This window comes from Balaenoptera borealis (assembly GCF_965194805.1).
Source record: "Balaenoptera borealis genome assembly, chromosome: 19".
In the NCBI taxonomy this organism is placed as follows: Eukaryota; Metazoa; Chordata; class Mammalia; order Artiodactyla; family Balaenopteridae; genus Balaenoptera; species Balaenoptera borealis.
This window is the reverse complement of record NC_138878.1, coordinates 67,281,580-67,305,108: the sequence shown is the minus strand read 5'-3', so window position 1 is coordinate 67,305,108 and position 23,529 is coordinate 67,281,580. Positions and strand designations below refer to the sequence as shown.

The window sequence follows — 23,529 nt, the reverse complement described above, 5'->3', positions numbered from 1 at the left end:
TTCCTCTTGATCTGTAGACCTTTGGAAATAAATTATCTACCTCCCCTAGACCCCAGCGCGCGCGCGCGCGCGCACACACCCGCAAGTGCACAAAGCACCAGGCAAAATCCAAATCTCCGCTCTTCTATCCCGAAGGCTCCGCCCCTAGACCCGCCTCTCCTAAGCTCCGCTCACTTCCCTGGCTTTTCCCCTTGCTCAAGGCGCCTGCGCGCTCCACGTTCTTGCGACCCCGCCCACCTTGGGCGGAGGCGCGGGTGAGCGGCTACTCGGGTCTCGGCTTTCAGTGCCTGACAGCTGCGCCTGCGTACTCCGAGCCCGGCGAAGGCTCCCAGAAGTCCCCGGGACTCGGCTCATTTCATGGAGGCAGCCAATACTTCTCGGACCCAGAAGCTAAAAGGCTTCTAGGTAGCTCTATTCCGGACCAGGAGGCACCAATAGGGGACAGAGGGCAGTGATCACCAGGCCGGGGAGAGGAACCCTGCCTAGCAGCCTAGTCCTCAGATTTCAGAAAGCCGCCGCCACCCCTGTCTGCACTACGTTTCCCAAAGGCCCTTGCGCTGGGAGGACACGCCCACTTCCGACGAGGACTTGAAACCCGGACGTGAGCGAGTCTGGCCGGTTCTGAGGAGAAAGTCTGAGTCGGGTGGCGGCGGCGGCAGCGGCTGAGCCGGGCGCGGGGAGGCGCCGAGAGGGCAGCGTCCCGGTCTGCATGCGGGGGCGGGGGGGTCGTGAGCGTGCGCGCGTGACTTGGCTACTGTGACCGTCAGCGCGTGGTGTGTGTGTGTGACCGGGAGGAGGAGGCAGGTACGTGTGTGAATGGGGGGGAGAGTGTGTGCGGGTGTGAGATGTGACTGGTGGGGCGCAGAGGAGGCAAGTGTGTGACTGGGGCCCGTGTTTCTGCGCGTGTCTTTTGTGCACCTGGCACGTCCCAGCAGCATGTGAGCGACGGCGTGTATTGGGACGAATGAAGGATTTTACGTGGCTGAGAGCTGGAAACGCCTACGGAGGAGACCACCCCCCGACACACACCCCAGCCCCCCACACACCCTGACTCCACCACCAAGAACCCAGTGTGGCCCAAAGCCCTGGAGTCCTGGGAAGGCGCCTGGTTGGGCCGGTGCGGCTGAAGCATTTCTGCCCCGCCTGGAGGGTGTGGAAATCGGGACACTACACACGTCCACGGGACTAAGTATGGAGGTAAGAGTGGCAGACGGCCTCGGTACGGCTGCAAGAGTGAAAATTAAGGTTTGGGGGTGCTGTTCCTGGGCCCAAGTGCTGGAGGAGGATGTCCCTGGCCGCAGAGTCTGGTGGACCCAGAAGTCCAAAGATTTGGACGGTCACCTCGGGCCGGAGGGTGGAGCTGAATTCAGGGAGGGGTCTTGACTTGCCCAGAGTCTCCTAACCAGACACTCCCCTTCCAGGTCTGTCTGCGTATCTCCAAGGACCCAGGGGAGAGAGCATTCCCCATTAGAACATTACCTCTGAGTGCTGTGCTGCTCTTCAAGGAGGACCTCAGTATTTAATATTTTTATTTTTTAATCTGTTAAGAGTCCTGTCCCATATTATCACTGTGGGATGCGACTTGGGAGGAAGGCGAGATTCACAGCTTCATCTGGAAGTGCTGAGGGATCCCAGCCTTTCCATGGCTTAGTCACCTTTTAGTAGATGAACAGAAATACTCCCCCATTTCTATCTCACACTTCTCTGTCTCCCGCTACCCCCCCCCCGCCCCGCCCCTAGCCAGAGTGAGTAAAGAGAGAGAGAGAGGGGAAAGAAGCACTGTTCATAGCCTTATTGTTCTTTGCTTGTTTTACTGCGTGCAGTAACAATAGGTAATGTTTACTGAGCGCTTACTGTGGCCCAGACGTGGTTCTAAGATCTTTTGGGGATGGTAACACCAAACCTCACAACATTATGAGGTGGAAACTATCTTATCTCCTTTTTATAGATGAGGACACTGACGCGTAGAGAGGACAAGTAATCACTAGTAAGTGGAGGAGCCAGGATTCACATCCAGGATAGGCTGACTCCAGAGTCCCCTTCTGTACTGGCCCTCGTGTAATCCCCTCAACAACTGCTTGAGGTGGGTATTCTTAACCACTTTTGACAGTTGAAGAAGCTGACCCTAAGAGTTCAGATCCCAAGACCTCAACTGAGCAAGTTTTTTTTCTTAAACTTTCTGACCCAGTTTCTGTTATGTAAAATGAAGATGATATTCTGTACCTCATAGGACTGTTACGAGGATTAAGTGAGCTCATACCTGTAAAGCACTTCGTGTAGTCTCTGTCACATAGTAACTAGTGCTCCGTAAGCGTTCATTCTTACATTCATCATTATAATAATGCTTTGAAAAAGCAGTGGAGTTTAGTGGAAAGAAACCAGAATTAAGTCAGATATTTTTATCCTCTTCCTGATTGAATAAGCTTGGCTGGAGGCCTGGGGGTGGGGTGAGGTGGCCAGGGACTTCTTCAGAACTATAGTTTGTCAGAAAGCAAAAGGAGAACTTGGGTCTCCTGACAGTTTTTTGGTCCAGCTATTTGTAAGCCACATGGACTCTATTGTAACAAAGGTAATACCTCTTTCTGGGGAAGATGGCTTTTTTCAAGTCTCGTAGACTATAAGTCCTGAGTAGTTAGTTGCACATGGGGTGGTTTTTTTTGTTATATTCTGGCGTCTGCTTGAGCATATAGCTTGGGTGGTAGAGTCACGCAGACCTAGGTTGATGTGTGGGCTCCATTATTTACAGGCTGTGTGACTTGTGCAAAAGACTTCACCTCCCAGAGCTTTCACATGTGAAACAGTGACAGTATTCCCTATTTTCATTGAAGGTCGTGAAGGTCACATCAGAGTGTGAATATATGCAGCACGCCTAATACATCTCTGTTGTTAATGAATGGTTGGCTTTGAGCAAGAGAGAGATTGTCCTCAGCCTGAAAATCCAGAGCAGAGCAGAACCCCAGCTGTAAATTATAGGTTTCCCAGGGAGTGCATGGGCTGTGAGAGGAGGGTGGAGTAAGAATAGGGGAGTGAGAACAGAGGGAGCTGAAGGGAAAAGTTTCTAGGTTTTGATTATTTGAGCTACTCACCGTTCTTAGAGTCTCTCACTAGAGTCTGTCACCGTTCTTTTCTCTTCCTCCCAGCTGTGCCCTCTCAGGGTGAAGCCCTTCTCCATGTGAGGAGCCAGGAAAAGGAGAAGGTGATGGGAATTGAACTTCTTAAAGCCATGTCCCTGGTTAGTATTCCCTTGCTTTTCAGGATTTGGTATTGTTTGTTTCCTTCTGAAAATTGTCCCACTTTGAGGCCTGGCTCCTATTTCCTCTCTTTCTGACGAGTAATGGGGCTATAGGTAGCTTCAAACAGCCCAATACACTCTTACAGAGCTTCCACTTTTTCCTGTTCAGTGTTTATTCTTCACTCAAGAAATGACCCACTGTGAGCCCTTCCCTTGTACTCATTTTTTTCATAAGTATCTGACAATACAGAAATACAGTCCTTAGAGGAGATTCGAGAGCCACGATCTGCCTAGTCCCTAAATCCCTATCCTTGCTCTCAGAGAGCTTACTATCTGTTGGAGAAATGAAAAGGTAACAAACATTTATTTTTACAGTGTGATCAGTGCTGCAGGTGGAGAGTGGACTTCCTGTGGAGTGGAGGGGAAGGGCCATTAATAGCCCGAATGAGTGCCTTTGGGTGAATTACAAGAAGGTGCCCCTTCATCTGTACTGATGAAGCTCTGTGATAGGCCACAATCTGGCAGGAGGAAATCTGCTTATTTTAGCTCCTTTTTGCCACCTTGGTGAGAAATCCTGCACAATCTTACTCACTGTTGGAAGGAGGAGGCATTGGGAGGGCTTGAGTCACAGAGGAAGGGATTTCTGAGTTGCATATTGAAGGAAGTGGAGGAGATCTGCAGGCGCAGGTGAGATGGGTGACGTTTTTGCCACAGTAAACAAAGATTTCCCCTCCCTACTTGACTGGAGCCATAAGTGTCTTAAAATGCCAGGGAATGTACTACATCCTTTTTTCTTTCTAGGATGAATGCCATAATCTATTTAATCAGCCCTTTGTTGTTCCATAGTTAAATTGTTGCCAATATTTTACTATTTAATAGAGAGCGTTGCAGTTATCATCTTTGTATTTGAATTTTTGCCCTCATCTCTGATTTCTTTGGACTAAATTCCTAATTTTTCATTTCTTGCAGATGAGAGTTTCTCACACTTACTCTACTCCAGAATGTTTTTAATATTAATACCTTATTGACCAATAATAGAACCTTAAGAACTATAACTCATGTTCTGATTAAACTGCTGAACAAGTGTCACCAGCAAATTAATTATTATAAAACTATAAAAATTGGTACATAAATTTTAAAATCTAATCAAATCAAAACAACTTAGAATATTAAAAGTGTTTTATTTTACATCAAAGACACAATAAGCAACTTAAAGCAAAATACCTTTTTTAAAAAAAAAAAAACAGATTTAATGCCACAGAACATGTACTACCAATGGAACTTGTTTCTTAGAGCATATATACATTTTAAACAAAAGCATTATTGTTATTTGTCAGAAGAAAATATTTTAAGAGTGCCAGAGTATGGTATAAAGGTTAGTAACAAGGACTCTGGAACCAAACTGCCTGGGTACAAATTCTAGCTCCACCATATACTAGATATATCACCTTAATTTCAGTTCCCGCAACCGTAAAATGGGAATAATAATAGTACCTAATTTATAGGACTGTTGTGAGTATTAATGAGTCAATATATTTTAAGTGTTTAGAAAAGTACTTGGCACATAATAAACACTAGCTATATGTGCTACTGAAGAACTACAATATGATGTTTAACGCACAAGAAGCCCTGAACATCTGGAGTGTTTATATTTCCAATGGAATATTAGTTTTAAAAATAATAACATTTTGCACTGAATTTGGGAGAGTCCTGGTTCTGGGTAATGGACTAAGCAAGCTCCACCTGTCTTTCCCACTGAAAGCTGGGATGCATGCATGCATGAAGCATGCATGCTCCAGAATGCATGAAGAAGCAATTTGAAGTCTCTAAAAAGTACATAACAGGCAGATTGGGAAAGAAGCCCAAAATGTGAAGTCCCACCAAACCTGCAGTGTGATTACCTTTTTTTTTTCCTCCCAATATCTCTTAACATGGATTCAACAAGCACAGAACTCAGAAGTAGGCATTGGCATGGATAGAAAGAACTGCAGGAGAAACTTTCTAGTTTAGACTCAAGAAGTGGCAAAGGGATCTAATGCTCAGAATGAGGGGGAGGGGAGCAGAAATCCCCCTTTTAAAGTGGTAAGTGCACAATGGAATGGAATAAATAAGGCCCAGTTATCTGGCCAGAGAACGAAAAAGGGGAGCCCCCTGGGAAACAAAGTACTGGAGAGATCCCAGAGAGGGAGAAAGTCACCCACATCAAGTTGTTTATGATCTCATGAGCAGCTCACTCTGAGCTGCTCATGTATGTATCTGACCCTGAAGAGCATACCATAGTCTATGAGCATGAACTAAGGTCTCAGGCTGGCCTTAGACCAGGCTGACCACTGACTGGTGCATAAGTAGGACAAAGGTGAATATCACTGCACAGAGTTGAAAATGGAACTGCTGTTGAAACCACCACCCACAGAAAGCTGGTTAGAACTTGCAGCCTGAACAAAATATCAGCCAACATTCTCCATAGAATTTAAACAAGACGTAGAGTCTCATAATATCCAGAATGTCAGGAATATAATCCAAAATTACTCAGCTAATGAAAAGCTAGGAAAATTTCAATTCGTAGGGAAAAAGGCCACCACTGGATACTAATGTTGATGTGACACCGATGTTGGAATTATCTGATAAAGACTTTAAAGCAGCTGTTATAAAAGTGCTCCAACAAGTAAAGTTGAACATTCTTGAAATGAGTGGAAAGATAGTCTCAGCAAAGAAATAGAAAATATGAACAAGAAATGAAAAATACAGTAACCAAAATAAGCTCCCTGGATGGACTAGTGGCACAATGGAGATGACAGAGGAGAGAGTTAGTGAACTTGAGGATAAACAGAAACTATCTAATCTGAATAACAGCGAGAAAAAAGATTGAACAAAGCCTCAGGGTCCTATAAGACAATACCAAAATGTTTAACATTTCTATCATTGAAGTCCCCCAAAAAGGAGGAGAAAGTGAAGTGTAGAAAAATTTGAAGAAATAATGGCTGAAAAATTACCAACTTTAGTGAAAGACATAAACATGTGCATCTGTAAAGCTCATCAAACTCCAATATGATGAACCCAGAGAAATCCCTACCCAGAAATGTCATAATCAGACTGCTGAAACTAAAGACAAGAGGAAAAAAACTTCAAAAGCAGCCAGAGAAAAACTGTGCTTAACATACAGGACAACAGTGATATGGATAACTGTGGGTTTCTCATCAGAAACCATGGAAGTCAGAAAAGTAGAACAACTTTTTTAAAGTGCTCGAAGAAAAGAATTGTCAACCCAGAATTCTATGTCCAGTAAAAATAGCCTTCAAGAAGGTGAAATAGTTTCTCATGTGAATGAACACTAAGAAAATTCATAGACAGATTTTTAAAAGAATTGTAAAAGGAAGTTCTTCCAGTAGATATTATATCAGAAGGGAATTTGGAACATTAGGAATGAAGGAAGTGCAACAAAAATGGTGAATATTTTTATGTAAATGCAATAGACTGTTCTTTTGAAGTATTTAAAATATCTTCAACAGTTGAAACCAAAACTAATAGCTTAGGTTTGCTGAGCAGGACAGGATTTGAACATAGGTGGTCTGGCTTCAGAGACCATGTTCTTAACTACTATAGCATACTGAAATTACTAAAATAAAATATAGGTAAAACGTTTATTGAAATACTAAACCAAATGTTTCACCTCTTCCTGGCCTCCTGCTCTTCTTTCTTTCCCATCTCTCCTTCATAATTATCATAGGTAAAAATTCTTGAGTACTTAGCCAGGTACTGTGCCTGTTACTTCATTTAATTCTCACAGTGCTGCCATGAGGTAGGTACTAAAATTATTACCATTTTTTTAGGAGGGAAATCTTGAAGCACACAGAAGTTAATTGGCTTGGCAAAGATCACCCAGCTAGAAAGTGACAGAGTCTGAATTCTTTGGAATAATAATCTAACCTTTTTCTCTGGTTTTATTTAAAACTCATTCTTAGATGTTGGTATAAGTGAAATCACAAAAAAAAAAAAAAGAAAGAAATGAAAAATCTGCCATCAACCATAGAACTGGCCTCACTTCCTGGTTGGTTAGAAATTCAGCCCATGTAACAAAACACAGGTTACCTGTCATGTGCTTACCTCATATCATCTCTTGATACTTCTCTGCAGATTATCAAAAAATAACTTGCCAAATGAGTTCTTTCCTGATCTAAATATATTTGTTTTTCAAAACAAAATAATAGTGCTGGGCATTTTTTTCTTTCATTCTTTTTAGGCATACCCCTTAGTATCTCGAGAACACTAAGATTTCTTAGAATATATTGTGGAGATTGAAGTCATACTGATCAGGTCAGCATCATTCCTTGAAACTTTCTGTTGCAGTCCCAGAGCTCTTTAGTTTTTCCGTGTAGAAAGTGAGCTAACTCCTAACATAGATAAAATAATTTAGTGCTTGATGCTCTTCTGTTTTGAATGCAGTCAACACTTTTTTATTTGAGAATGTCTTCTCACACCATAAAATGCTTCAAGAACAGAGAGTTATCACTCATATTTTTTCTTTTTCTTAATATATATAAATATAGCTCTTTAGTTTTTCCATGTAGAAAGTGAGCTAACTCCTAACATAGATAAAATAATTTAGTGCTTGATGCTTTTCTGTTTTGAATGCAGTCAACACTTTTTTATTTGAGAACGTCTTCTCACACCATAAAATGCTTCAAGAACAGAGAGTTATCGCTCATATTTTTTCTTTTTCTTAATATATATAAATATAGGCAGAAAAGTTTTTCAGTAAATAACTACATGACCTTGATCATTTAGATCCCCCCAGGGCAGTTACTCACAGTTTTTTTTTTCCCAAATGTGAACAACATAACTTTACCCTAAGGCCAGCTAAGTCAGGGCATGAACACTGATTGAGCAAGATTATATTTGTGTTGTTTCAGGATTCAGTGTCTTTCACGGATATAGCCATAGACTTCTCCCAAGATGAGTGGGAATGGCTGAATCTTGCTCAAAGGACTTTGTATAAGAAGGTGATGTTAGAGAACTATAGGAACATGGCTTCATTGGGTAAGAGTATATTCCTCCTTCCACCTCCCCCTAGGAGTCTTTCCACTTCAGTAGTCTTTCATGACTTTATCAGCATTTTCCTACAATGTTTCTCTTCTCTCAGTACCATTTAGACTGTGTCATAGCTCTGGAATATCCACAGCATAGCTAATTTTCTTATTTCCTCTTATATGCAGGTCTTTGCATTTCTAAACCAGATGTGATCTCCTTATTGGAGCAGGATAAAGAGCCCTGGATGATGAAAGGAGAGATAACAAGAGGCCTGCACCCAGGTAAATGCAGGATAACTAGAGCTGGGAAAACTATCCTAAAGGTGTTTCTTCCCTCTGATATTTGCTGGAAAATACCTCTCAAAGTCCCTCCCAAATTGAAACTTCTTGTTCTAACACTATTTTTTTTAAAGATTTTATTTATCATTTATTTATTTATTTATTTTGGGCTGCATCAGGTCTTAGTTGCAGCACACAGGATCTTTGTTGAGGCATGCAGGATATTTCCTCGTGGCTCACGGGCTTCTGTCTAGTTGTGGCGTGCGGGTTTTCTCTCTCTAGTTGTAGCACGCAGGCTCCAGGGCACGTGGGCTCTGCAGTTTGCGGCACGCAGGCTCTTCTAGCACGTGGGATCTTCGTTGAGGCATGCAGGATCTTTTGTTTTGGCATGCGGGCTTCTCTCTAGTTGTGTGTGGGTTTTCTCTCTCTAGTTGTGGCGCGCAGGCTCCAGGGTGCGTGGCCTCTGTAGTTGTGGCGCACAGGCTCCAGAGCATATGGGCTCTGTAGTTTGTGGCACGCAGGCTCTCTAGTTGAGGTGCATGAGCTCAGTAGTTGTGGCGTGTGGGCTTCGTTGCCCTGTGGCATGTGGGATCTTAGTTCCCCGACCAGGGATCGAACCCGCGTCCCCTGCATTGTAAGGCGGATTCTTTAACACTGGACCACGACGGAAGTCCCTCTAACACTATTTTTTAAGTGTATCTTTTCTTCCCCACTGGTGTGACATACACCTTTACCTTTAGTGATTTCCTATAAATACCACAGTCAGTTTCTGAACTCTGTTATGTTCCATTGCTGTTTACCTAGTTCTGCTCAAGTACTGTATTGTTGTAATCATCCCTGACTTTCAACATTTCTGGGTTCTTCAGACAGATTTGTGTTTAGTTTTTCAAACTTGTTTAAGTATTTTCCTTTCTTTAAAATGTGACTTATCAAGTTAACAAGTATTATAGCTATGTTCTTCTCTCTGCTTTTAATTATTTTTCTCTTTGGTGTTTCTTTTTTATTGTTGTTGTTTCTTTTTGTTTTGTTGTTTATGTCTTTTTTCCCCCTTCAGTTGGAAAGGTTTTAGTTCTACAGTTTGTTAACTTTATGACTTCATCTATTTTTAAATTTGTACTTTAAAATTCATCCACTTGAGATTCAAAACATTGTCTTTTGATACCGATATGAAAGGTGAAGAAATTAGCCCACTAATGTTACCTCCTCTCTCTTTGTCCATCATCTTCCCACTTTTACTGTACCTATTGGGATTTTTGACTCAGGTTATTTTCTTCAGTTTATTAATTTTTTTTCCCTGTCATGCTTGAAAGCTGTTTTTCTGGTTTAGAAAGCCAGATAATAGCCTATAGACATATATTGCAGGGAAATGATCTTCAGGTGAGGAGGTTAGTTTATTCTGTGGCCTGTAGTGTGGCCTTTTACTGCTTTCAGTTCTCAAAGTTTTAAGAAGTGGATGTTGGTATGTCACTTATAGCCCTAATGATGTACATTAATAAATAATAAAAAAAATGAATTAAGCATCCAATTCAAGATATTAGAAAAAGAACAAAATGAATCTCAGGGAGACTGAAATAAGTTATATATAGTGATTTATATTGCTAGAGATAAAAATAGGTATAAATGAATCAGAAAACAGTAGATCTAATGAGAATAAATCCAACATAGGCTTCTTTAGAAAACCAATAAAATATATAAAGTATCCAGACAAATGAAAGAAAATACAAGAAAAGAAATAATGGTAAATGACCACTGATGCCTGAGTACGTAAGAGAATCATATGGATCTATTTTTGGAATGCAAGTCTCTGCAAATAATTTGAAAACCTGGATGAAATGGATGATACTTTACGAAAATATAATAACCACAACTGACACCAGAGATAGAAAATTTAAACAGACTGGTTACCATTGAAGAAATGTTGAAAGTCATCTAAGAACTGCCTCCCCCAAGAAAATAAGCCACAACCCCAAATTGTTTTACAAATAAATTCTATAAAGCCTGTAAGGAACACTATCAACATTGTTTAAAGTGTTCTATGACAGAGAATAAAAAGGAGAACTATAAAAAATGTGTTTATGAAGACAGCATAACATTTGCTACCAAAATATTACCAAAACAGCACCCAAAAAAAGGAAATTACAGACAAAATCAATTATGAATATTGGTGCAATATCTTAAATAAAAAGTCATGTTGAAATAATATACCAGAGCCAAGGAGGGTTTATTTGAGAAACGCAAGGGTGGTCACAGTGCCTAACTTTAAGAACTGTCAAAAACGTTTACCTTTGTGGGCTTCAGCAACTGTTTTGATTCACATGGTTTCATTTGGAAGTTTCCGTTGTTTTGGCATTAAATAAAGGAGACGTTTGCTTTCTTAATATCTTTCAGACTTGGAGTTTGTGTGGATGAGAAAGGAATTATCTCCAAACCAGGACATCTATGAGGAAAAATTGTCCCAGGCAATGATAATGGAAAGACTTACAAGCTGTGACCTCGAATGTTCCACATTAAGGGAAAACTGGAAATGTGAAGACCTGTTTGAGAGGGAGCTGGTAAGTCAGAAGACACATTTTAGGCAAGGGACAATCAGTCATATAGGTACCCTTATTGAGAAAGGAGACCACTCTAACAAATCTGGGACAGTTTTTTATCTGAATACATTATCTTATATAAAACAGGTATTTCCTATCGAAGAGAGAATATATAATTTTGACACAGATAAGAAAAGCTTAAAAGCACATTCCTTTGTGAAAAAACGCAAGCAAGTCTATGGAGAAAAGAAACTTTTGCAATGTAATGACTGTGAGAAAACTTTCAGCAAAATCTCAACTCTTACTCTTCATCAAAGAATTCATACTGGAGAGAAACCCTATGAATGTATCGAATGTGGAAAGGCCTTTAGCCAGAGTGCCCACCTTGCTCAACATCAGAGAATCCACACAGGAGAAAAACCCTTTGAATGTACTGAATGTGGGAAAGCCTTCAGCCAGAATGCTCATCTCATTCAACATCAGAGAGTTCATACTGGAGAGAAACCTTATCAATGTAAGCAGTGTCATAAAGCCTTCAGCCAGCTTGCACATCTTGCTCAACACCAGAGGGTTCATACTGGAGAGAAACCCTATGAATGTATCGAATGTGGGAAAGCTTTTAGTGATTGTTCATCTCTAGCTCATCATCGAAGGATTCACACTGGGAAAAGACCCTATGAATGCATTGACTGTGGGAAAGCTTTCAGGCAGAACGCTTCTCTTATACGTCATCGGAGGTATTGTCACACTGGAGAGAAACCCTTTGATTGTATTGATTGTGGGAAGGCTTTCACTGATCATATAGGACTTATTCAGCATAAGAGAATTCATACTGGAGAGAGACCTTACAAATGTAACGTGTGTGGGAAGGCTTTTAGCCATGGCTCATCCCTGACTGTCCATCAGAGAATTCACACAGGAGAGAAACCCTATGAATGTAATATCTGTGAGAAAGCCTTTAGCCATCGTGGCTCACTCACTCTTCATCAAAGAGTTCATACTGGAGAGAAACCCTATGAATGTAAGGAATGTGGGAAAGCTTTTCGGCAGAGCACGCACCTCGCCCATCATCAGAGAATTCATACTGGGGAGAAACCTTATGAATGTAAGGAGTGCAGCAAAGCCTTCAGCCAGAATGCACACCTTGTACAACATCAGAAAGTACACACTGGAGAGAAACCATACGAATGTAAGGAATGCGGGAAGGCCTTCAGTCAAATTGCACACCTTATTCAACACCAGCGAGTTCATACTGGCGAGAAGCCTTATGAATGTATTGAATGTGGGAAGGCCTTTAGTGATGGCTCCTATCTTGTTCAACATCAGAGGCTCCATTCTGGCAAAAGACCGTATGCATGTCTTGAATGTGGGAAGGCATTCAGACAGAGGGCATCCCTGATCTGTCACCAAAGGTGTCATACAGGTGAGAAACCTTACGAATGTAACGTCTGTGGGAAAGCCTTTAGCCATCGTAAATCCCTTACTCTGCATCAGAGAATTCACACAGGAGAGAAACCGTATGAGTGTAAGGAATGCAGCAAAGCCTTCAGCCAGATTGCCCATCTGACGCTGCATAGGAGAATTCATACTGGAGAAAGGCCCTATGAATGTAAAGAATGTGGAAAAGCCTTTAGGCAGAGTGTACACCTTGCTCACCATCAGCGAATTCATACCGGAGAGTCATCCTCAATTATTCCCTCGTCTTCACCTGCATACCACCAGGTCCTCTAGCTTCAATATTCTAAATCTATCTATCCACTTCTTTCCAACTCATGCCATTATCATGGTCAAAGATGCAACCATCTCGTTTGGATTTCTGCATAGCGTTGCAACCATTTTCCCTCTTGCTTCCCTCAAGTGCATTTTTAGCACTGTAGCCAGCTTAATCTTTTAAAAATAAAGAACTATATTCATGTTACTTTTCCATTTGAAACACTTGTTTTGAATAATATGTTAGATAATCCACTTAAAGGGTTTACCATGCCTTCCTGGGCTTATAATTAATGCCATTAAGGTAGAGTTTTCCTTACAGTTATGTTTAGCTGCGAGTGTAATGAACCAGTAGGTCAAGACTAAGAAGCCTACAAATTTTCGAGTAGGCGGAGAACTCTTTACTCTCCTAGTAGGTAGGAAAAATGAACACATTCAGAATTGAAAGATTGTATGATATACAGGGTAACATGGTGGCTTGCACCCCCCTCTATGAATAAATATAATGACGTCTAGCATTGTTGATGAGAGAGTCTCACCTCACCTGGCACTTACAAGTGATAATAGGCCAATTAGAACAAAAGGTAGAATGTAGGACTAACTAGGGGGTAGTATTAAAAATGAACTAAAATGAACAAGCTAGAAAACTTGAATAGGTTAATAGCCATGAAATAAACTACAAAAGGTAGTTCAACACTTTCACCTGTGGAAAAGCATCACAAACAAGCCCTGTGATGTTTAATTGTTCTAGAGCATAAAATAAATACAGTAAAGCTTCCCATCTTGTTCTGTGAGACTGACAAGACTAATACCAAAACAGGAAAACATATATATTGCAGTTGGCTTGTGAATGTGAATGTTAAAAGTTAAATATTTTTAAATATTAAAAAACAGAGTAAATGAAAAGCTAGACATGTCTCTGTATAGACAGACTCAGTCTGGCAAAGATATTTCTCCCCAAGTTAAATACGTAAATTCATTGATAGTCCAAAAAAAGTCCCTATGTGTTTTTAAGTTGACAAGCTCATTTTGACCATCTAGAGAGTACTGTGATATAGCAAAGAGTGTAGTACTGTAGTAATCATTAAATTAACATTAATGGAGCATTTACTAATGTTCCAGGCATTGTTTTAGGTGCTGGGGATACAGCGAGGTGCAAAATGTGCAAAAACGTTTTTCTTCACAGATCTGGTGGGAGAAGACAAACTAAAAATTGAAATACTATATAGTAAGTATGTGACATGTACATACTTGTACATGATGAGAAATGATCTAAAAAGGGAGCCAGGGAGTGCTGGGAGGGGGTGCTTTATTCCCCCAGAACATATGGGCATTAGAACCAAGGGACTAGGGAAGAACTAGAAAAAACTCAGCCCCAAAGGGCATGATGAGAATAATCATGACAGTCTCAAAGCAGATAATTATGATGCTCTGAGTATTGCAGGAAGGGAGAATTGATGGCTTAACAAGGTTCATGAGAGTTCTGTTCACTCTTTGTCAATCGTGATTTAGAGGCTGGTAGAGGGTTTTGTTTTGGATTTTGTTTTGTTTTGGTAGCGGTCTTATTGAGATATAATTCACGTACCATACAATTTGCCCACTTAAAGTATATGATTCAGGGAATTCCCTGGTGGTCCAGTGGTTAGGACTCGGCACTTTCATTGCCATGGCCTGGGTTCAGTCCCTGGTCAGGGAACTAAGATCCCGCAAGCCGTGTGGCACAGCCAAAAAAAAAAAAAATGTATATGATTCAATGACTTTAGTATGTTCAGAGTTGTGCAACCATCACCACAGTTAATTTTAGAACATTTTCATCACCCAAAACGAGATCCCCTGCCCTTTAGTAGATACTCTTACACCTAGAGGAGAATACTTACCTGGAGCACCTCCTACACCTGAAGGTACCTGGAGTACCCAGAGCTCTCGGGTTTCCTCTTGGTTGCTGCCTGTGGCCATGTGAGGGGAGCTCTTATCCAGAGGACACTGGAAAATGGAGCTTTGGGGCTTCCTCTTTACTTCGGCATCAAGGCTAGGAGATGGACGGTCTTATCCAGAGCATGTAGAGGGTTTTGAGTGCCCTTATATATGATAAAAAGGATTTTTCATTTCAGTGGGGCAAAGACGGATTGATCAGATGGCCTTGGGACAGTTAGCTCTCTGGAAAGACATAGATCTATACTTTGCACACTGACTGATGAAGTCCTGATGGATTAGAGATCTAAAGGTACAATATTAAAGTACAAGAAAAATTTAGAATATTTCTATAACCTTGGCTTGAGGCAGACCTTCTTAAGCATTACACATAACCCAGGAGCTGACATTAAACTGAGTAACACTTCTGTGTGGAAAACATCAACGTTAACAGATAAATGAGAGACTGAAAGAAAATGTTTGCAACAAATATGATAAAGGGAAATAATCCCTGATATTTAAAGCACTCTTACAAATCAGTAATAGTAACATCTGCAACTCAGAAAAATGGACAGAGCTAACAGCTTCTTTAAAGAAGATGAAATAAAAACAGCTAAGGAAAATTACCCACTATCATTAGTAATCAAGGCAATGCAAAGTAAAGTGATGATATATTGACTTTTTCCCCCAATAGATTGATTTTAAATCACAGAAGAGTGATAATATCCAGTTTTGGTGAATGTGTGAAAAACAAGACAGTTCCATTGTTTGTTATATAAATTGCTGTATGTATAGACCATTCGAATCAATATTCCTCAGAAACCAAAGTGTACACAGGTAGGTAAATGTATAATGGGAAACATTTTTAATGATAAACTCTTAGTAACTTAGGGTAAGGGGAAAATGGGTAAGTTAATTATGTTGTATTCTTTCAACAGAATTATATGCAGCTGTTGAAAAACTGTAAATGTGTATATAGCCATAAAAGATAGTTGTGCTATATTAAATGAAAAGAATTTTTTCAGACCTGTATTCTAGTATAAATTCATAATCATAATATCAAAAATAAAACCAAAAATACATGTTTTTCTGTTTTCCTCTGCCCAGATTTCCTTGCCTTCTTCTTTTTTTTTTTTTTTTTTTTTTCCTTCTTTTTTTAAAAATTTTATTTATTTCTGGCTGTTTTGGGTCTTAGTTGCTGCGCTCGGGCTTTCTCTAGTTGCGGCGAATGGAGGCAACTCATTGTGGTGCCCGGGCTTCTCATTGCGGTGGCTTCTCTTGGTGCGGAGCGTGGGCTCTCGGTGCGCGAGCTTCAGTAGTTGTAGCATGCAAGCTCAGTAGTTGTGGCTCGTAGGCTTTAGAGCACAGGCTCAGTAGTTGTGGCGCACGGGCTTAGTTGCTCCGCGGCACGTGGGATCTTCCCGGACCAGGGCTCGAACGCGTGTCCCCTGCATTGGCAGGTGGATTCTTAACCACTGTGTCACCAGAGAAGCCCTTGCCTCCTTCTTTTGACTACACTCTCTCTTTTCCTTTGAGTAACTGGCCATACGCTGTCTTACAGTTCCGAGGGACCTAGTCAATCAGATGCTCTCTGGAGCTTGAAAGGGAGAAGGATCTGTTCCCTAAAGGGATGATGCTGGTGTCCTTGTGGTTGTGATCTTTGGAGCCGCCCTAGTTTTTGTGCTTTCCAAGGCTGCAATTCCTTAAACGACTCACCATCCTCTCAATACTTCATTTTCTGCTTGTTTGCTTGCAATTAAAGAAACTTAACCAAGTCAGAGTTTGGTATGAAGATTATGTAATAGACAATAGAACCTTTGGAATATTGGAGGTGTTAGGGATTGGTGTTTGGGTGAGATGGGGCAAGTGAGACTCCTGTTTCTTTCCTAGCCTAGGAAAGTAACAACTCGTGGTGTGCACTGGGCAAACACCCAAGTGAATTATTATTAGTTGTAGTCGCCTGAGGTGAATAGAGGTCTAGAGTCCTGAATAATGACAGTTTCAAGAGGAAGAGGAATGCCAAGTCCAAAGAGTGTCTATGATGCCGGTAGCTAACTGTTTTGGGTAATTTAAAACTCAAATCTTGAACTTTCTGAACTACTAGCAACTAAGGGTCTTTGTATGATATTGTTGAAAGATGTCTTATACTGTTTGAAGTCATAGGGTTAAGATTGCTTAAAACCAAATTGAGAGACTCCTTTTATGGGTTGCTAAGGTGGGATGCTGGTTAAATTCTGTATTTTGTTGTAGAGTGGTTGTAAGGTCTGAATTGTATCCCTCCCACCCCCAAATTCACATATTGAAGCCCTAAACCCCAGTGTGACTGTATGTGGAGAGAGACGGCTTTGGGGGAGGGAATTACGCTTAAATGAAGTGATACGGGTGGGGCCCTAATCTGATAGAACTGGTAACCTTATAAGAAGAGGGAGAGACATCAGAGGTACTAGAGAGAAGTTACGGTGACAATTGAGAAAAGTTTCTGGCAATTTACCCCAAGAAGAACTGACCTTGACCTTTATAGGAAGTTGGTCTGGAGATGACACGGAGCCACGTGGTAAGTTGAGGGAATCAACATTTCTGGATTACAGCAGGAAAAATTCCCACCGCTCGCTCCAGGTATGGCCTTCACGGGAAGTGTTTGTGCTCCTTGTATCCAAGGAGCCTAGGACTCAGAGTCCATGTACCTCATAGATCATTCTGGAACATTCCTCATAAGACCAGTGAGTGGTCATCTGTGGGCCGCAGTTGTTGTTACTAAACATTTTGAATACGGTTCCCAAAAGGAGACAGTCTGATTTACAGACGATCCAGAGTAACTCAAATTGGGACTAGCACTGCTGAGGATTTCTTCTAGCCAGTATTCCTGAGATTCTAATACCATTGTTGTCATTTTAAGATACAGTGTTTTCAGAGGAAGTGAGAGACTTTAATCAAATTCTGAATAATTTTAAAGGGAAGGTGATCAAAGGGAGAAGATGTGCCTCGACAAGTAGGCATAAGTGGCTTAAAACGAATGTGAACATCAAAGAGTCGGAATAATTTAGAAAGCACATCTTGTTTTGAAAACGCATAATACAGATGTAGGGCTTTTGGGGGGGGTCCATAAAAATCAATCAATTATGTAAACTTACCCATTGAAACTTTTTTTTTTTTTTAATCTGTTGAGTATTTCCTTCTTTGGGGAACTAAAATTTAGATATCCTGAAAATGTCACCTCAATAAGTCTAACAAGAAGAACAAGGGTCTGGAGACCAAGACTCTTTGGGAGACAGTTTGGCAGCTTCTTAGAAGGCTAAACACTGTCCAGCAACCATACTTCTAGGTATTAGCTCAAATGAATTGAAAACATGTCCACACAGAAAGCTGCATGTGGGTGCTTACAGCAGTTTTATGAAAGCGGCCGAGATGTCCTTCAGTAGGCGAATGGATAAACATACTGTGGCACAACCAATAGATTATTATTTAGTGATAAAAAGAAATGAGCCAGGGGCTTCCCTGGTGGTGCAGTGGTTAAGAATCCGCTTGCCAATGCAGCGGACACGGGTTCGAGCCCTGGTCCCGGAAGATTCCACATGCTGCAGAGCATCTAAACTAAGCCTGTGCGCCACAACTACCGAGCCTCTGCTCTAGAGCCCGTGAGCCACAACTACTGAAGCCCACATGCCACAACTACTGAAGCCTGCGCACCTAGAGCCCATGCTCCACAACAAGAGAAGCCACCACAATGAGAGGCCCGCGCACCGCAAAGAAGAGTAGCCCCTGCTCGCTGCAACTAGAGAAAGCCCGCGTGTAGCAACGAAGACCCAATGCAGCCAAAAATAAAATAAAAATAAATTAATTTTTTTAAAAAAGAAATGAGCTAAAAAAATGGAGAACTTTAAGTTCATATTAAATGCTAAGTGAAAGAAGCCATTCTGAAAAAGGCTATGTATTGTCTGATTCCAACTCTGTGACATTCTGGAAAAGACAAAACTATGCAGATAGAAAAAATACCGGGTTCATGAAGATGGAGGAGGACGAACAGGTGCAGCACAGGACATTTTTAGGGCACTGAAATACATGCTACTGTAATGGTGGATACATATTATTATGCATTTGCCAAAACCCACAGAAGTGTACAACACAAAGAGCAACCTTAATGTAAACTATGGGGTTTTGTTAGTAATAATGTATCAATATCGGTTCATTAATTGTAACAAATGTTCCACATTAATGCAAGCGTTTACTAATAGGGGAAATTGGGTGCAGGGAGGTGGGTGTATGAGAACTCTGTACTATCTGCTCAATTTTTCTGTAAACCTAAAACTGTTCTAAAAAGTAAAGTCATTAGTAAAAACAAAAACAAAACAAAACAAGAAACCCATAATGAGATATCACTACACGCTTATCAGAATGGCTAAAATAAAATATGTATATGTATAATGGCAACATCCAATATCGGCAAGGATGTGGAGAAACTGGATATCTCATAAATTGCTGGTAGGAATATAAATGGTACGGCCACTCTGAAAAACAGTTTGGCAGTTTGTTGAAAAAAAAAAAAACTAAACTAAAAATGCAAATACTGTATGACCTAGAAATGCACTCCTGGGCATTTATCCCAGAGAAATGAAGATTTAGGTTCATACGAAACCCTGTAATAAGGGACAATTAATAGTAGAAGGGCAACCTATGAAATGGGAGAAAATATTTGCAAACCAAATATCTGATAAGGGGTTAATATCCAAAATATGTAAGGAACCCCTGCAACTCAATAGCAAAAGATAAAATAATTTAAAATGGGCAAAGGACTTGAATAGAATAGACATTTCTCCAAAAAGACATACAAATGGCCAGCAGTTACATGAAAAGGTAAAGAGCATCACTAATCATCAGAGAGATGCAAATCTAAACCACACTGAGATATCACCACACACCTATTAGAATGAATATTATTTTTAAAAAAAATTGAAGAGGATGTGGAGAAATCAGAACTTTTGTACCCTACTGATGGGAATGTAAAATGGTGCAGCCACTATGGAAAACAGTATGGAGTTTACTCCAAAAAAAAATTAGAAATACCTAATGATCTCACTTCTCACTTCTGGGTATTCGAAAGTCAGGATCTCAAGTAGATGATTTGCACTCCATTGTTCACTGCAGCATTATTCACAATAGCTGAGATGTGGAAGCAACCTAAATGTCCATCAGTGAATCAACGGATAAAGAAAATGTGGTATACACATAAAATGTAATATCCTTTAACCTTAAAAAAGAAGGAAATCCTGCCATATGCCACAACATGGGTGAAGCTTGAGGACATTGTGCTAAGCCAGACGCAGAAGGACAAATACTGCGTTTATATGAGGTATCTAAAATAGACACATGGAAGCAGAGAGTAGAATGGTGGTTGCCAGGGTCTTGAGGGAAGGGGAAATGGGGAGTTACTGGTCAACAGGTATAAAGTTTCATTTAGGCAAGGTGATTAAGTTCTAGTGTTCTGTACATCGTGCCTCTAGTTAACAATACTGTATTGTACACTTAGAATTTTGTTATGAGGGTAGATTTTATGTTGTGTTCCTACCGAAATGAAAAGAAAACTGTAACTGGAATAGCCCCAAACTGGAAACATCCCAGATGTGGTAGCCAAACTGTGGTAAATCCCTACCATGGATTACCACTCAGTAGTAAAGTAATGAACTATTGATACAAATAACAACTTGCATAAATCTCCAGAGAATTATGCTGAATGAAAAAAAATGCCTATTGATATAACATTTTTGAAATGACAAAATTATGGAGAAAAAATTAGCGATAGTCAAGGGTTAAGGAAGGATGGGGTATGGAGGAAAGTGGGTGTGGCTATGAAAGGGCAACCTGAGGGATCCTAGTGGTGATGGAAACGTTCTGTATCTTGACAATATTCATGTCTGTATCCTATTTGTGACTTTGCAAGTGAAACCGTGCCCTATAGGGTTAACAGAAACTGGTGACTAACAAATTCTTTTTTTTTTAAATAAATTTATTTTATTTATTTATTTTTGGCTGCGTTGTGTCTTCGTTGCTGTGCATGGGCTTTCTCTAGTTGCGGCGCACGGGCTTCTCATTGCCATGGCTTCTCTCGTTGCGGAGCACGGGCTCTAGGCGCGTGGGCTTCAGTAGTTATGGCACGTGGGCTCAGTAGTTGTGGCTCGCGGGCTCTAGAGTAGAAGCTCAGTAGCTGTAGCGCACAGGCTTGTTGCTCCGTGGCATGTGGGATCTTCCCGGGCCAGGGATCAAACCCATGTCCCCTGCATTGCCAGGCGGATTCTCAACAACTGCGCCACCAGGGAAGCCCCTAACAGAAATTCTTGACCTTGTCTTACAGCTCGTTAAAACCACCTCCACTTGTAACCAGCCTTCACTGATCAAGCTAACTATAATTTTTGCTACAGAAGATTTGCATGTGCTCCAAGCCACACGTAGCCTATACAGTAAGATGTTTGCCCAAGTCGTTTTCCAGGAACTTGGACTGAGCTGTGTCCAGTTCAAGCTCAAGCCAGTTAAGAGTGGTTGGGACCACTGACCCTACACCTGGGCCTTTACAAAGTCCTGATGTGTCTGATGAACAAACTTTTGACATCAGAGGGCCAAAAACTCCTCCCTCAGATCATACTAAGCGCCTCCATTTTGGGACATGCATCCCATGAGGAAGCATGTAACTCAGATTTGCCTGCACAGAACACAGATTACCTCACCTTTTCCCTACCGCCAATACCTTTTCCCATGCCTAAGATCACCTTGCTTCTTTAACCCATAAATACCTCACCCCCCTCGCCTCAGGGAGGTGGATCTGAGATGTTTTCCCATCTCCTCGCAGGGCTGCCTCTGAATAAACCTTTTCTTTGTTGCAAACCTTGGCTTTTTGCTGTGCCTTGGGCAAACGAACCTGGTTTGGTAACACAAGACTTCACCCTTGGGGGAACCAGATAAAGGGTACACTGGATCTCTCTCGGTGGTTTCTGTATTTTTTACAACTGCAGGTGAACCTACATTTGTCTCAAATAAAATATTTAAAGTCATTAATCACCCCTTAAGACTAGCCTCTGTTTCACTACTATATATAAAATATATAACTAGCAAGGACCTACTGTATAGCACACGGAACTCTACTCAATAGTCTGTAATAACCTGTATGGGAAAAGAATCTAAATGAAGAGTGGATATAGGTATATGTATAACTGATTCACTTTGCTGTACACCTGAAACTAACACAACATTGTAAATCAACTATACTGCAATTAAAAAAAAAAAAAAAAAAGACTAGCCGCTGTTTACATTTCTGTGGCCACTGAGACATTCAGCAAATGCTTTCAGACTTGGCTTTGTGGTTTATGGTGTAACAGGCCCAGCCAGGAGCCCTGGTTCCTACCCCAGCTCCCCCACTGTCCCCTTGTGCCACCTCTTTTGTCAGCACCACTGTCCTCACCTGGAAAGTAGCATGGTTGTGAGAATTAGATATGTTCGTAAGTCATAAAACGCCCAAAACAGGAGCTGGCACGTAAGAAACTCAAAATAAGTGAATACTTTTTTTTCTTATTATTTTCTGGTTTGTATCTCTGTATGCCTTACAAATTTTCTACAATTCAGCATGATTATCACGCTCAACAAAATTGCCCAGGATCCTCCCTCAGTCCAGCCCAGAAGTCTGCAGAAGGGTGGGCCACAGCCTCCTTTCTCCAACTCCACCCACGCCCCATCCCTTTCTGGAATTCTCCCTCCTCCCTCCCCCACCGGCCTCCCTAAGCAATCCCCCCTCCCCTCCTACCTCTCCCCCATCTCTCTCTTCTCCCCCTTCCCTTTCCCCCCATCTCCTCTCTCCCTCCACTCTTCCTCCTCCCCTCCCATCCCTCAATACCACTCCCCCAGCACCCCCACCCCCTTCGGCCGCGGTTCCGGTGCCGCGGGGGCCTCTGGGAGCTGGAGGGGCGCGGTCGGGTCTCGGGTAGGTTCGGGTCCGCTCGGCTCCATTCGGGTCCGCTCGGCTCCATTCGGCTCCGCGGGCGGGAAGGCCTGAGCGGAGGCGGAGGCGCGCGGGCTTCTGGGAAGTGTAGTCCGCCCGTCTGCGCAGGCGCAGTGCGGCCTGGAGGCCGTAGGGCGCCGGTCATTGTACAGACCGACCCGCGCTGGTGAGTCCGGCCGCGGGAAGGGCAGGGCAGGGCAGGGCAGGGCGGGGCGGGGGCGGGCTCGGGAGGGGGCAGGCTGACTGAGGAGAGGGGTCGTGAGGTCACAGGCGAGGGGCCTGAGGGCTGAGGGGAGGGTGTGCGGGCCCAGGCGAGGGGCGTGAGGGAGGAGGGGAGGGTGTGCGCGCCGGGAGAGGGCGTGTGGACTGAGGGGAAGGTGTGGGCACTGAAGGCAGAGGGTGTGCGGGCCCAGGCGAGGGGCGTGAGGGCTGAGGGGAGGGTGTGCGGGCCGGGAGAGGGCGTGTGGACTGAGGGGAAGGTGGGCCCTGGAGGGAGAAGGTGTGAGGGCCCAGGTGAGGGGCGTGAGGGCTGAGGGGAGGGTGTGCGGGCCGGGAGAGGGCGTGTGGACTGAGGGGAAGGTGTGGGCACTGAAGGGAGAGGGTGTGCGGGCCCAGGCGAGGGGTGTGAGGGAGGAGGGGAGGGTGTGCGCGCCGGGAGAGGGCGTGTGGACTGAGGGGAAGGTGGGCCCTGGAGGGAGAAGGTGTGAGGGCCCAGGTGAGGGGAGTGCCGGCTCAGAGAGAGGGCTGGGGAGAGGAGTGGAGGGAGGAGGCTGGTACTGACCTAAAGTGATGCGATGGGGAAGGAGGCGAATCTGTGTGTGTGTGCATAAGTGTAAGTCGGGGCGGGGGTGCGCACGC

General features: G+C 42.5%; 1 protein-coding gene across 21 annotated transcripts in view; it reads left to right on the top strand.

The window, feature by feature from the left end:
- Positions 1 to 299: 299 nt before the first annotated feature.
- ZNF470 (zinc finger protein 470) overlaps positions 300 to 23,529 on the top strand; it is a 45,715-nt gene continuing 22,485 nt past the window's right edge. Inside the window, exons 1-10 of one of the 21 annotated variants that reach the window (XM_082367970.1) lie at positions 313 to 804; positions 936 to 1,197; positions 1,949 to 2,083; positions 3,141 to 3,232; positions 8,143 to 8,269; positions 8,446 to 8,541; positions 10,927 to 12,492; positions 13,966 to 14,007; positions 14,891 to 15,003; positions 15,385 to 20,681. In XM_082367970.1, coding sequence (XP_082224096.1) covers positions 3,200 to 3,232; positions 8,143 to 8,269; positions 8,446 to 8,541; positions 10,927 to 12,492; positions 13,966 to 14,007; positions 14,891 to 14,970 — 1,944 coding nt within the window. In that variant the 5' untranslated portion in view covers positions 313 to 804; positions 936 to 1,197; positions 1,949 to 2,083; positions 3,141 to 3,199 and the 3' untranslated portion in view covers positions 14,971 to 15,003; positions 15,385 to 20,681. Of the gene's footprint in view, positions 805 to 935; positions 1,198 to 1,948; positions 2,084 to 3,140; positions 3,233 to 7,472; positions 7,547 to 8,142; positions 8,270 to 8,444; positions 8,542 to 10,926; positions 20,682 to 22,549; positions 22,838 to 23,342; positions 23,504 to 23,529 lie in introns of those variants that run through there. The other 20 variants (XM_082367969.1, XM_082367974.1, XM_082367987.1 and 17 more) reach the window with 20 other exon arrangements.